Raw genomic sequence first — 14,095 nt, 5'->3', positions numbered from 1 at the left:
TAGCTGGAAAAAAAAATTGCTGATTTATGCACAGACGCTTCCTGGGCAATGAAATGCGCAATTTGTTACATTTTAATCAGAGGGGCGCCTTTGGAAAAGGTTTACACAGGGAACTTTTCATTCATTCATTTTCTGTCAATTCTGACGCCATTTTTGGGCTATAGCTAACGGTTAGCACGGCCACCATGTTGAATTCCAGCTCATCCGTCCTCTTGTAGAAACAACAAAACGTACCGTATTTTCACGACTATATGGCGCATCATATTTTTAGCCGCTGTGTCAGTAACGAGTGCTATTTCTGTATTTTAAACACACAAAGGACGCACCGTTTTTTAGACGCATATATATTATATATGTATATCTAACCGCAATAGCGCTGGCTACCGGAAGCAGCCTATTTCCGGTTTCCTGTCTATTTTGGAGAAAATTTAAGACTTGTGTGCCTTATAGTCGTGAAAATACGGTATGTTACTCGTATCCATCGTAGACGCAAAGATTACGCGGATTTATCGCAAACTTCTGCTCCCTTCCTATTCTTTATTTTTTTTAATTTAAAAAAAAAAAAAAAATAGTTGTCCAAATTGTGTAGAGGAGTCAACGTAGTGTCTTTTGTGACACTTATCTTGAGTACACATAGTAAGAACAGTGAATACAAGCTTAAAATCAGTTGTGTGGTGTTGCTAATATTTGTTGTTGTTGTTTTTAAAAGGCATCAAGGTTAAAAATCTTTATATTTGCATCCCTTTAAGCAAGTATTATTGCAGTATTATCCAGGATTTGAAGATAAGGGCTCTGCAAGTATATAAATTCAAGTCTATAAGTGAGAATCTGGGTTTTTATTTAAGGGCATGTTAATTACGGATGGACAATTTTATGAACTTCTGGGAATATACAAATTTATGACTGTAGTGTACGTTCTGCTTTGGTTGGTGCACGCGCCAAATGCGAAATCGAAGACGTGACGACACGCTAACAGACTCACATGCTGCTGGCTTTGGTGCAGTGGTTCATCAGCGGAGCGTTTTCACTGGAAATCCAGTAAAACACGGCTAACCGCTCCCGTTTTATTAGCCGGCGAGGCGTTTGTTGATCCCATCAAACACTCGTCTTGTCGTCCGAGTAAAACGGGGCCGTCGACTCGACAAAATTCCACTTTTATTGGACTTGGATGAATCATTTCAAAACATCTTCCAACTTTTATTTGTCCTATAATTCTAGTCATTCAATTCAGATTGGAGTCAATCAACAGGCAAGGATGTCTTGCAGAAAAAATCCTTCTTTTTATTGCAATCGTTGAAGACAAAATGAGGATATTGCACAATTATCGTCATTTTTTTAGACTATTTGAAACATTAGCTGCACCCACGACACTTTGTAAGAAAATTGTTTTTTTTCCTTTTGTTCTTAATCCACACTCGAGTATAAGCCGCAGGCGTGTGTATTGCATTATGGGATATTTACACCAAAAGACACACAGCTTATCACCGTAACAAGACGCAATACTGTATGTGTGTTCTGCTGCAGGTTCATCCGCAAAGTTTCATATTAGCATTTCAAATAGCCTGTCATGCAAAAAGTGATGAATACCTTGTTTTATGGTTGGCTAGTTCATAAAATAATAAGACAAATACGTATGAGTATTAGCCGTCCGTCTCGCTGTCCAAGAAATAGAAAAAGGGATCTTTCTTTTCCGCAACTAATGCTAAAAACTAGCATCTGCGCCACGAAATTGCCCTGAATCATCACGTCCACCACTCTGCATAATAAAGCAGAATAGGAAGGTGGCCTCATTTATATGAATTTTTCCATGAGAGCCCGCGGTTGCGCATGATGGACCATTAAATAATAAATTGGGCACAGTCTACCCACATTTCAGCCCATGGATGCTTTTTTTCCTCACTCTTGAGACCTATATTTTGGGGAATTAAGACAACTTCACAATTTCCATTTTTTTTAATTGAGTGTTGCATTTTACTTCTATTTTATGAATTAATACAAAGTAAATCAAAGCGCAATAAAATTCCAATGGAAAAAGAGAAATACCGTATTTTTGAGTCGAGGGTACGGCCGATATGCGCACAAATTAGGCTTGACGTTCACGAAATGGTCATTTATTTCAAAATAGAGAAAAGATCAACAGATAAAACGCTAAACAAAATTTATTTTGATGTCTATGAATGAAATTCAAGAAATAAAATAAAGCATGTCTTGCACAAAACGTGAAAAAACCCTTATACGAGGGAAATTGTCAAATTTAACAATTTTAAGGTCATTTTAAGGGTTTGGCTTATACCAAGGGTGTCAGACTCAGGTTGGTTCGCGGGCCGCGTTAACGTCAACTCGATTTCACGTGGGCCGGACCATTTTAGATATAATATTTAGATTGTTTTTTTAAAATGGATTAAAGCCCTGAATATTCCGTTTTTTATAGATCTAGAACGGGCCGCACAAAATGATGCGGCGGGCCAGATTTGGCCCCCGGGCCGCCGCTTTGACACCTGTGCTTTATACAAAGAGGCGGCAATTATGTGAGAAAATCCGGTCTATCCAGAGGAGAACAGAGTCACTTCGGGTTGGCCTATTTTGGTCTGTTTAGCTTGAAGGCTCTGGCCGTTTGGCTTTTCCTCGGTGGCGCTTTGGGTGAGCGTAGCGCCCGCCGCAAGGTCGTGCGTGGCGCCACTCCAGCCTATTTTGGTCGGATTTCCCGGCGGATGGAGGGTACGTGAGCGCCAAGCCATGACTCAAGTTTTCTTCTCTGTCTTTTTCTCGCTCCAAGGGGTGACGGCGGTGTTCTCCGGCCACTATCACCGCAACGCGGGCGGACTCCACGACGGCCTGGACGTGGTGGTGAGCTCGGCCATCGGCTGCCAGCTGGGCCACGACGTCCACGGCGTGAGGGTGGCGGTGGTGACGGCCGAGCGGGTGGTCCATCGCTACTACAGCCTGGAACGCTTACGAACGGAGGGAATGGACGAGGACCAACGGACGCTCTTGCGGGCTTGACGCTCACACAGGTTTTTTTCATCACGCTTGTTTTCCGATACGCCGCAACGACATCCGCACCTTTTCGTTCGAACCTAAATTATTATAAAGCAGCGTTTTAAATCACTAACTAATAATGAACTTACTGTCGTCTTTCTAAACGGTGCAGCTTGGCTTACGTGTCGGCCTTTGACACGATTGTGCTTCATTTTATTCATTTTTCTTTTTGCTCAAGTGAACTCTTGTTTAATATAAGCGAAATAACGTCAACTAAACGTATTTGTATGCTTTGGGGAACAAGGCAAGCCATCATGATATCATTTTATGGTCAAAATTGTCAAATACGTGCAGTGTAGCCATTTTTTTTAATCTTGGCGCCTGTTCCAGACCAATAGACAACAGAAAGCACACATGTCTATTTATATTTATAGATAAATGTTCTATATATTCATCGATCCAATCGGATTGGACGTCTATAGCCGTTAAATGGCAGTTAGACAGCTTTCCAAGTTGAAATGGATTTGTTTCTGGAACGATTTAATGCCTAAACGATCCAAAGATAGAAAAGATATTCCAAAATAGATGGACTTTTATTTACAAAAATCAACAGTTTTATTCATTTGTTGAAACAACGTCGTCAGGTTCTGACAAGAATCGCAAAAGTCTGAATTAATGATTCAATCATTTACTGCAAATCAATTGGATTGGACAAGAAAGACTTTTTAGCATCGACTTGAACAACTTGATTCCAAATTCCATTTATTTGTGCACCAATTTTGCTTTTTTTTTTGTTTTAAATGAAATCAGCATTGGGGATTTCAACTCCTAATTTATTTATGTCCCGGTGATCTCTGCTAATCTTTCACGTCTGATTGGTCCGCCATTCTCACTTGTAATCCTTCAGAGTTCATTTGTTTTCTATGGTGAGGATTAAAATGTCATTTCTTACATTTTGCCGCTCAATAATGAAAACTGTTGCGTCCTTTTTTTTCTTCGTGTTTTACTAACCATATGATTCGATTTTCCCTTTTTTTTTTCCAGTATCCTGACAAAACAAAAACAGTTTTATGCACAAATTGCCTTTTTTAACCCACTTATTGCCTACTTTTGACAGCGACAAACGTCCAATTCATTTGCCGACTGGCCAGATCTCCTATTTTAAATGAATTGGACGTCTATCGCCATGAGTAGCAAGCAGTGAGGTGAATACGAAACTAAAAGAATGTCACTAGATGACATGAGTTTTTATGAATTTTAATTTTGATTCATTTAGGATGAATTTATTTGAAATGGGCAAAAACAGTGACTTTACGTCCGCTATGAATGTGGCAAATTTGGAATCACTTTCTTGTGGGTTAAGTGACGGTGTTATTAAAAGCATCATTATAGGCCCCGCCTCCAGACCTGGAAACACTTTGGTGGTTCAAATTTGGAAGCTGAGAGCAATCCAAAGTCCAAAGATAGAAAGGCGCTTTCTTTGCGCGTCTCAAACGTTTCCATTGAACGGCACCGACGGAGACTGGCGCAATCGCCGAGACGGCGTTGTCGTGGCAACCGTTTCGCAACACATCTGCGCGGCGTGCACAGAGTGCCAGAACGCCGAGCGAGACGCTGAGCGAGCGAACGAACCGACGAACGTTGCTTGCTTTGCTTGGCGTCCGTCGTCTGCCCGTCTCAATTTCTATCAGCAACGCTGACGTCATTTCTCGTGGACTTTCCTTCCAAAAATGTCAGCAGGTGATGGATGGGTGGGAGGAGGCAGTTGTTGTTCTTCTTCTTGTGGACACTGACTTCCAAGTTGTACTTGCTAACTATTAGATTGGATTGGATTGGATTGGATAACTTTATTCATCCCGTATTCGGGAAATTTCGTTGTCACAGTAGCAAGAGGGTGAGGATGCAGAAATAGGAAAGGCATTTTAGACATAAATAGATAGGTAACAAGTAAGTTAATAAATAAATACATGAATAAATAAATAAGCGTGTTGCTGATATATATATATATATATATATATATATATATATATATATATATATATATATATATATATACACATATATATATATACACATACACACACACACACACATACACACACATACACATGCACACACACACACACACATACATACACACACACACATATATACATACATATATATATATATATATATATATATATATATATATATATATATATATATATATATAAGTAGTATATAGTAGTATATATATATATGTAGCACAGGCCGGCATCCCTCCATCTTAGGACCTCCATTTTATTTATTATTTAGTACTCGTCGACGACAGTGCGGGTTTTACTGGCATTCCCGACTCGGGCTGGTTTCAACCACTAAATAAAACCCAGCAAAGCCAGAATGCAATGTCATTTCTGGACAGTATAGCGCAAAACGCCCGACGTCAACCGGTGTCGGCACTCTTTCCGATGGGGAATTTGACAAAATAGCCGCCTTTTTACAGTACTACGCGTGGAAGATAAGTGGTCTGGCCTTTAAGCCGGCTCCCGGTCCATCGGGAGATTTATTCTCGTGCGGCCGATGAGAGCGAGGAGGTGTTTATCGATCCCCGAGCCGTGTTTCCCGCTGATCGAACACGGAACACGCCGTCGTATGAGAACACTCCTCAGCACTCGGACCGAGGAAATGACATAAGAGCACTTTAAGCCGCCGCCCGAGCGCCGCGCTCCGACGTCTCGCGAGGCCGGAGATCCAAGAGAATGAGAACAGGACGGCGTAGAACCAGCGACGTCCTCGCGCGTGGTTTGTCACCGGGTGGACGAGCGTCCGCTTCCCAAATCGCCGGTTCGAGTGCTCGTTTTGGTCCGCCGCGTTCACTTTTAATGCAATTTGATTTGGGCGCCCGTTGGTCCGCACTCTGAAATTGCGTGGAAATCCTCCCGTCCTCTGTTTGCCGGCGAACTTAAGTTGGTTCAATTTCCATTTTCCGCTGCCTTCATCTTGTGAATAGAGTTTGATTGGAGTAGCTACTCTTGAGGAAATGGAAAAAAAATCCAAATGAAAACAAGAACCTTTGTTCGTTTAAGACGGCGCGCTTCCGAGCGTAATTGCGTGCCTCGAACATATTTGATTTGAATCCCTCCTTGTAATTAACCAGGCACCCCCGAAATCCAGGCGGAGTGATTGAAGTAGCCAAATCCAATCAAACCACACATTCACCAACCAAGTAGACGGCGAGCGCGCGGTGGAAACAACGAGCCTTTCGCGCCAACGCCGCCGTCACGATGCTAATGAATCGACGTATCTGTTCCCACACAGGATCTCCTTGACTTTGATCCCACCCTCAATTAGATTGAAGTTGCAAGCGCGCTTTTAGTGTTTGGATTAGGCGGATTTAGTAAAGAATAAAAGCGTTTGAAATCCCGCCTGACCTTTGACCTCCCGCGTCAAGCGTTCCACAGGCAGGAGTGTTTGCGCGTTCCCCCGCGGCGTGACCTTGCGTCACACTCCTTAACTCCTAGTCTTCTTCTTCTCCCGGCCAACCGGCGCAAAGCATTCTTTCCGCGTTGACCTTTGGCCCCGCCTCCTAGAGCCTTTTCAAACGGACGACAAAGAACTCCGGATGGAGAACGGATGCTTTTCTACTAGCGCTTCTCGGCCCAATAAATACTGAAATGCACTCGGAAACGGGAAAAACTTCTCGTCCACAACGAAGAGGTTTGACGTGTTTACTCGTGTGGCATCGATCCCATTTTTTCAAAGCAGGGTTGAAGGTCCAAGGGATCCCCAAAAAGTCCCTTTACACAATCAAGTCACGGTCAAAGCCGTCTTGAGGAAAATACCCAGATCGAAAGAAGCCAATTGGCTGCTTACCAGCTGCTCCACTTCCAAACTACTTTCAAAGTGGCGGCCCGGGGGCCAAATCTGGCCCGCCACATCATTTTGTGTGGCCCGAGTAAGTAAATCATGAGTGGCCAACTTTCTGTTTTAGGATCAAATTAAAATGAAGAGTATAGATGTATATTAAATTTCCTGATTTTCCCCCTTTTAAATCAATCATTGTCATTTTTTCATCCATTTTTTCTGTTTTTAGTTCAAAAATCATTTTGTAAAATCTAAAAAATATATTTAAAAAAAGCTCAAATAAACATTGTTTTAGATCTATAAAAAACGGAATATTCAGGGCTTTTAATCCAGTTCTTTTAATCCATTTGTAAAAAAGAAAATCTAAATATTATATCTAAAATGGTCCGGCCCACGTGAAATTAAGTTGACGTTAAAGCGGCCCGCGAACCAATCCGGGTCTGACACCCTTGCTCTACGTACTCAATTCCCTCACCTCACCATTTGGTCGGACTGTAAAAAAGAACCTCAAATCGACTGTTCCTTCATAAACCGTCTACTAATACCATTTTATTCTAGTCAACGCCATCTCCCAAAGGGTTAAACGACCCACCCTACCCCCTTTATTTCTGCTTCCAGGCTTCAATGGTGAGTCGGACGTGGCTCGGACCGAGCGCCGCATGACTAAAAATGCGGCGCTCTCCCAAACCGGTCGGTACTTAAGAGCGCTGTAATAATGTCCATTTGCCAACACGCCACTGCCATTTTCCACCCCGATAATAAGCTCTCTTCCCATTGTAGCGAGATGTCCGTTTAATGAGGGTCGTGACGGGCTGAGATGGAACACGTGCCACGCTGGAGTACTTTTGATTCCGGGGACGGCTCCGCTGTGCTCTTAGCGCTAAAAAGCCTTTCGGTGAGTCACGTCGGGTGGTTGATGCGATCTGTGCTTCGGTCAGAGGTGATGTTATTTGAAAGGCGCCGCGGGCGGGATTTGAATCCAGCCTGACGCCGGATTCCAATATTCCATTTTCTTGTCAAGTACATCTGCACGGCTTTTTCCAATTTTGCTTGTCTGGGTCACTCGTCGTTTGATTCTGTACGTCCAAATCTGGACTAAACTTGCACAGTACCGTCGCATCGATACATAAGTACTATCGAGTTGAGTTTTTTTTGTATTTTCATTTCTTTATTTGCAGCCCACATTTGAAATCTGATTGTAGTGTTAGTGTTGCATCTATTCCGTGATGGGAAAATTTCAAATCAATTAAATTTTAAAAAATCAATTTCCCGTGTATTTTCCTTGGGTAATTGTTTTTGTTTTGTGTCCTCACGTCACGACACACTTTGCTGTCCGTTCTACTTAAAGTTGAATATCTCATTTCAGTTATCCAATTTAATTAATAACAGCGCCAGTTTCTGGCAGGGCCTAAAACGGTTCATGACGTTATTTTTTTTATTTATTTTTTTCTTAATGGTAAATCTTTTTTTATGGTGAACTAGCGCCCCCTTTTGGAATAGGCCTTCGTCGCATGGGAAGAAACGGTGGCTAAATCAAAATATATTTGAACCAGTGTGTATGTAATTTATTTCCCTTTTAGAAATCATATTCATTACTTCCTTGATATATTATGCATTGGTGGATGGATTGGCTAAAACTAACGTAGGATTTTCATTTTTTTGTAAGGGAATAATTGCTTGTTAGAGCCTAAATCATCAAGAAATGTGTCCCACTTTACTGTCAAAGTACTACACCCTAAGGCAGCCGTGTGTTGTATACATACTCTTATTTTAACTAAAGTGTTCGCTGTCGAATGGGATAGTTTTTTGTTGTTGTTGTTTCATCATCCTACCGGTAGATGGCGGTCTTACGTCGTGTAAAGCCCTCCGCCACGTAGCTCGTTGTTTTTATTGATAGCGTCACGTGACCGGAAGTCCAATGTCAACACTCTTGTTAGCTCCCGTTAGTTAGCGGTCTCATTTTTGCAATGTTTCTTGTTGTTTTGAGCTGATATTGGATAGCGATTTGGGCTGTGCACCTTCCACCCGTTTCGGGCTCGGCTTCCACCATGGCGGGTGCTCTGTTGGAGTTTGAGACGGAAATGTTTCTGAACTTGTTCAGCTCTGACGGGCTGCTCGTGGTGGCCGAGGGGATGGGGATAGACCGCATCCTGCTGCACTTCATGCGGGTGTACTCGGAGCAAGGCACTCTGGTTCTCCTACTTAACACCACCACCCCTGAACAGGTCAGAATTAACACGATAATTGCCCCATATCGTAAGTGTGTTTGTATGTGTGTGGTGCCGGGGGGTTCGTTCACGGTGTTCTGATTCCGGAAATATTTCACCCCTTCAAAATAAAAATAAGTAAACAAGGTAAGCCCATTTCCCCCGAGGACTCATTGACACAATGGAAAGGCGCAATTATTGGATTGATAACTTTATTCATCCCGTATTCGGGAAATTTCGTTGTCACAGTAGCAAGGGGGTGAGGATGCAGAAATAGGAAAGGCATTTTAGACATAAATAGATAGGTAATAAGTGGGTTAATAAATAAATACATGAATAAATATATAAATAAATAAGCGTGTTGCTGATATATATATATACACATATATACACATATACCTATATATATACACATATACCTATATATATACACATATATACATGCATATATATACACATATACATATATATACATATATACACATACACACATATACACATATATATGTATATATATACATATCCATATATATAAGCACACATATATATATACACATATATACATATATATATATATATATGTATATATATACATATCCATATATATAAGCACACATATACATGCATATAGATGTACATGCATGCATAGTAGGTCTTAATACACAGCCATTTTTTTGTTAAAGAGCCTGACAGCATTATAGCAATCCTATTAGTGTTATATGCAGCATTTTTTAAACACGCCTACCAAGTACAATGGCAAAGTACATTTCTATTTGGTTTCTTTAGGAGTACTTTAGCGAACAACTGCGAGTGGAAGGTGTCAGCCACTTGCCGAGGACGGTGACCAGCGAGGTCCAGGGTCCCGAGCGATACAACGTCTACACCGAGGGAGGCGTCATGTTCGTCACCAGCAGAATTCTGGTGATGGACTTCCTCACCGACCGCATTCCCGCCCATCTCGTATCGGGTAAATGTTACAATTTTCGTGGGCGAATCGCAACAACGCTGAACTGCACTTTGTTTTTCCCCGTTCCCCGTCAGGCATCCTGGTGTACCGCGCTCACAAAATCATCGAGTCGTGTCAGGAAGCGTTCATCCTGCGACTGTTCCGGCAGAAAAACAAGACGGGTTTCATCAAAGCCTTCACCGACAAAGCCACGGCTTTTTCCTCGGGCTTCTGTCGGGTGGAGCGCGTGATGAGGAATCTCTTTGTCAAGAAGCTCTACCTTTGGCCCAGGTATGCAGTGATTCACAATTTTCCACATCGTGGTAGAAATCCTAATGTTGAATGCTTCTATGAGGAAAAATATGGAACGATGTTTTCTCATTTGCCTTGTGCGCTACCTTCATCAGGTTCCAAGCGTCAGTCAACTCGGCCCTGGATAGACACAAGCCAGATGTGGTGGAGCTGCATGTATCGCTGACGCCATCCATGAGGGCTATCCAGAGCTCCATCCTGGACATCATGGGTGCCTGTCTGAAGGAGCTAAAGCGCTACAACCCCAGCTTGGAGGCGGAGGATTTCTCCTTGGAGAACACGCTCACCAATGCTTTTGATAAGGTGGACGTAGTTCATCGGATTTCGGGATAGAATAGTCCGTTGTTGCCAGGAACTGCAGATGAATGAACAAAATGTGGATTCTGTGCCTTTTATTTTATTTACCCAGACCATTCGCCATTACCTGGACCCCTCATGGCACCAGTTGGGAGCCAAGACCAAAGCGCTAGTCCAAGACCTGAAGGTTCTGCGGGTCCTGCTGCTTCACCTCACCCAGTACGACTGCGTCACGTTCCTCAATCTTTTGGAATCCCTCCGCACCAGCCAAAAGAACTTTGGCTCCAACTCGGGGTGGCTCTTTCTGGACTCCAGTACCTCAATGTTTGTAAACGCCCGGGGCCGAGTGTACCGCATCCCGGAAAGCAAAAAGAAACTTAAATCGGGAGCCCAAGGAGACACAAAACAGCCAGCCGTCGCCTCAGGTAACAGCAAAGAGATATAAAATCAAAATGCTTACAAGTGCACTGCTAACGCTAATGTGTTTCAGAGGTGAAGCGGGTACTCGTGCTGGAGAAGAGTCCAAAGTGGGAGGCTCTCACCGAAGTCCTGCAGGAGATTGAAAACGAGAACAAGAAATCTCCGCAAGATCCAGGTTCCAAAAGTCTTTCATAATTGGATCACTTTTAAAAATACTATATGTCTCTCCAATATTGGCTGACATTTTTTTTAAACATTTTCTGCCATTGAAAACACTATCGATAGACCTGTATTAAACGGTGGCGTCTACATAACCATATTGCTGTGGTACTAAGACACTTTCTTCCCTTCAGGTCGCGTGTTGATCTGCGCCAGCGACGACAGAACCTGCGCTCAACTGCAGCAGTACATCAGGCACGGCGCCGAGTGGCTCCTTAAGCGCTTGTACGACCGCACCCTGGCCCAACGGGAGCCGTCGGCCGCCACCTATCGCTACCCCTCGACCTCCAAAGACAAGGGCTTCCGCAAAGGGAAAGGCCGAGGGCGAGAGAAGAAAAAAAAGACTGAAAGCAGACCCTCGCTAACCTTGACTCAGATGCTGGGCAAAGATCGGGACGGCGAGGCGGCGGCGGGCAGCGGCGAGGACGGCGGCGGAGACGACGAGGACGTGGACGTCTTCGCCGAAGAAGATGGAACGACGGAAGGGGACGCCCTGAACCTGAATTTGTCCTCGGACGCTTACTACGCCATTCTGAAGGAACCCCTGATGCTGGTTCACCCCCTGAAGGGCTGCACGGACCCGCACAGCTTGACGCGGGTGCTGCACGAAGTGGAGCCCACCTTCGTGGTGCTGTACGATGCCGAAGTCAGCTTCGTGCGACAGCTGGAGCTCTACAAAGCATGTCGACCTGGCAAGCCTCTCAGGTGTGGAAGGGAGGAGCTTCCCAGGAGCGAGTGTTCATTTCACTTCTTTTCTCATGAAGCTTTTCTTCTTCAGGGTCTACTTCCTCATCTACGCAGGCTCAACGGAGGAACAGAAATACCTGACCGCGCTGTCCAAGGAGAAGAAAGCCTTTGAAAATCTTATTCGGTTAGAATCCTTTGACATTCACTTGCTCGCCGTTTGTCCATTTTGCCGAGAAAACAGCTTTTTCGCTTCAATCGCCCCTGCAGGGAAAAGGCTACCATGGTCATCCCGGAGGAGAGGGAGGGTCGGGGAGACACCAACTTGGACCTGGCAAGAAATTTAGAGCCTGCCAATGCTACCACCAACACTCGCAAAGCTGGTAAGTTTCTTCACATAGTGCAAGGGTGGGTGTCAGACTCGGGTTGGTTGGCGGGCCGCTTTAACGTCAACTTGATTTCACGTGGGCCGGACCATTTTAGATATAATATTTAGATTTTTTTTTAAATGGATTAAACAAACTTTTTTATAGCTCTAAAACAATGTTTATTTGAGCTTTTTTTCTTAGTAAGGGAAAATCATTTGTTTTTCATTGCAAAAGGAAACCAAATAATATTTAATTTCTTTTTTATAAATGGATTAAAAGAACTGGATTAAAAGCCCTCAATTTTCAGGTTTTTTTACAGATCTAAAACCATGTTTATTTTAGCTTTTTTTATATTTTTAGATTTTACAAAATGATTTTTGAACTAAAAACACAGTAAAAATGGATTAAAAAGTGACAATTATTGATTTAAAAGGGGGAAAATCAGGAAATTTAATATACATTGGACCATTTTAGATATAATATTTAGATTTTTTTTAATAAATGGATTAAAATCCCTGAATATTCAGTTTTGTATAGATCTAAAACAATGTTTATTTTATCTTTTTTTATATTTTTATATTTTACAAAATGATTTTTGAACTAAAAACACAGAAAAAAGGTTTAAAAAATGACAATGATTAATTTAAAAGGGGGAAAATCAGGAAATGTAATATACATCTATACTCTTCATTTTAATTTGATCCTAAAACAGAAAGTCCGCACTCATGATTGACTTTCCCGGGCCACACAAAATGATGCAGCGGGCCAGATTTGGCCCCTGGGCCGCCACTTTGACACCTGACGTAGTGTCAAGGCTCGGCGTTAAAAACGACGACTCCGATTGCCGTAGATTTGGGACATTCACTTTGTTTTGTTTCTTTTATATGCACTCGCTTCTCGGTAGCCAATGGAGGGCTTCGCTCTTTCCACACAGGTGGCCAGGAGCGTCCGGGGGAGCCGCAACGAGTCATCGTGGACATGCGCGAGTTCCGCAGCGAGCTCCCCTCCTTGCTGCACCGGCGCGGCCTGGACATCGAGCCGGTCACTTTGGAAGTGGGCGATTACATCCTGACGCCGGACATCTGCGTGGAGCGCAAGAGCGTCAGCGACCTGATCGGCTCCCTGCAGAGCGGCCGCCTCTACTCGCAGTGCCTGGCCATGAGCCGCTACTACAAGCGACCGGCGCTGCTGATCGAGTTCGACCCGGCCAAGCCCTTCTCCCTGACGGCCCGCTCCGACTTCCGCCAGGAGATCTCGGCCAACGACGTGTCCTCCAAGCTCACGCTGCTCACCCTGCATTTCCCGCGGCTCCGCCTCCTCTGGTGCCCCTCGCCGCACGCCACCGGCGAGCTCTTCCTGGAGCTGAAGAAGGGGCGGGACGAGCCGGACGCGGCGGCGGCCCAGGCCGTCACGGCCGAGTCGGACGCCGTGGCCGAGTCGACGGAGCTCTACAACGCCGGGCCGTACGACTTTTTGCTGAAGATGCCGGGGGTGAGCGGCAAAAACTTTCGAGCGCTGATCAGAAACGCCGACAGCCTGGCGGATCTTGCCAAGCTGAGCCAGGAAATGCTAGCGGAGATACTCGAGAATAGCAACGGCGCCAAATCGCTCTACGAGTTCTTGCACAATGTCGCCGACGTTCCGGCTCCGGCGCGCAAGAACAAATAGACTTTGCCGTGTATTTATTATTTTTATCTAAAAAGAAAATGGTATGGTTCCAGCACAGAATTGACTTAAATATTTACGGATTGTTTTTCAACCAAATAAATCTATTTTTACATTTGCCATTTAGTCATCGGTCATTGTAAGACTGACCC

General features: G+C 43.8%; 2 protein-coding genes across 7 annotated transcripts in view; both read left to right on the top strand.

Annotated features, from left to right (window-relative positions):
• The window catches only part of cpped1 (calcineurin-like phosphoesterase domain containing 1), a 71,420-nt gene extending 67,453 nt beyond the window's left edge, over positions 1–3,967 (top strand). For all 4 annotated transcript variants that reach the window (XM_077625097.1, XM_077625096.1, XM_077625095.1 and 1 more), the window contains one exon: positions 2,777–3,967. In XM_077625097.1, the coding sequence (XP_077481223.1) occupies positions 2,777–3,003 (227 nt within the window). In that variant the 3' untranslated portion in view covers positions 3,004–3,967. The remainder of the gene's footprint in view (positions 1–2,776) is intronic.
• Positions 2,880–14,063, top strand: ercc4 (excision repair cross-complementation group 4). Of its 3 annotated transcripts, none has more exons than XM_077625090.1 (11): positions 2,880–3,014; positions 8,813–9,050; positions 9,819–9,999; positions 10,074–10,269; positions 10,386–10,593; positions 10,700–11,012; positions 11,078–11,182; positions 11,361–11,931; positions 12,005–12,097; positions 12,181–12,293; positions 13,213–14,063. In XM_077625090.1, exons 2-11 carry the CDS (start codon positions 8,874–8,876, stop codon positions 13,944–13,946), a joined length of 2,691 nt encoding a protein of 896 aa, XP_077481216.1. In that variant the 5' UTR covers positions 2,880–3,014; positions 8,813–8,873; the 3' UTR covers positions 13,947–14,063. The 3 variants fall into 3 exon arrangements, with proteins under 3 accessions (XP_077481216.1, XP_077481215.1, XP_077481213.1); XM_077625089.1 differs by lacking the exon at positions 2,880–3,014 and adding an exon at positions 7,606–7,720; XM_077625087.1 differs by lacking the exon at positions 2,880–3,014 and having other exon boundaries at positions 8,645–9,050.
• Positions 14,064–14,095: the final 32 nt, after the last annotated feature.

Source organism: Stigmatopora argus, chromosome 18 (genome assembly GCF_051989625.1).
Source record: "Stigmatopora argus isolate UIUO_Sarg chromosome 18, RoL_Sarg_1.0, whole genome shotgun sequence".
Classification (NCBI taxonomy): Eukaryota; Metazoa; Chordata; class Actinopteri; order Syngnathiformes; family Syngnathidae; genus Stigmatopora; species Stigmatopora argus.
The sequence above is the reverse complement of the archived record's forward strand: the minus strand, read 5'-3'. Positions and strand labels throughout refer to the sequence as shown.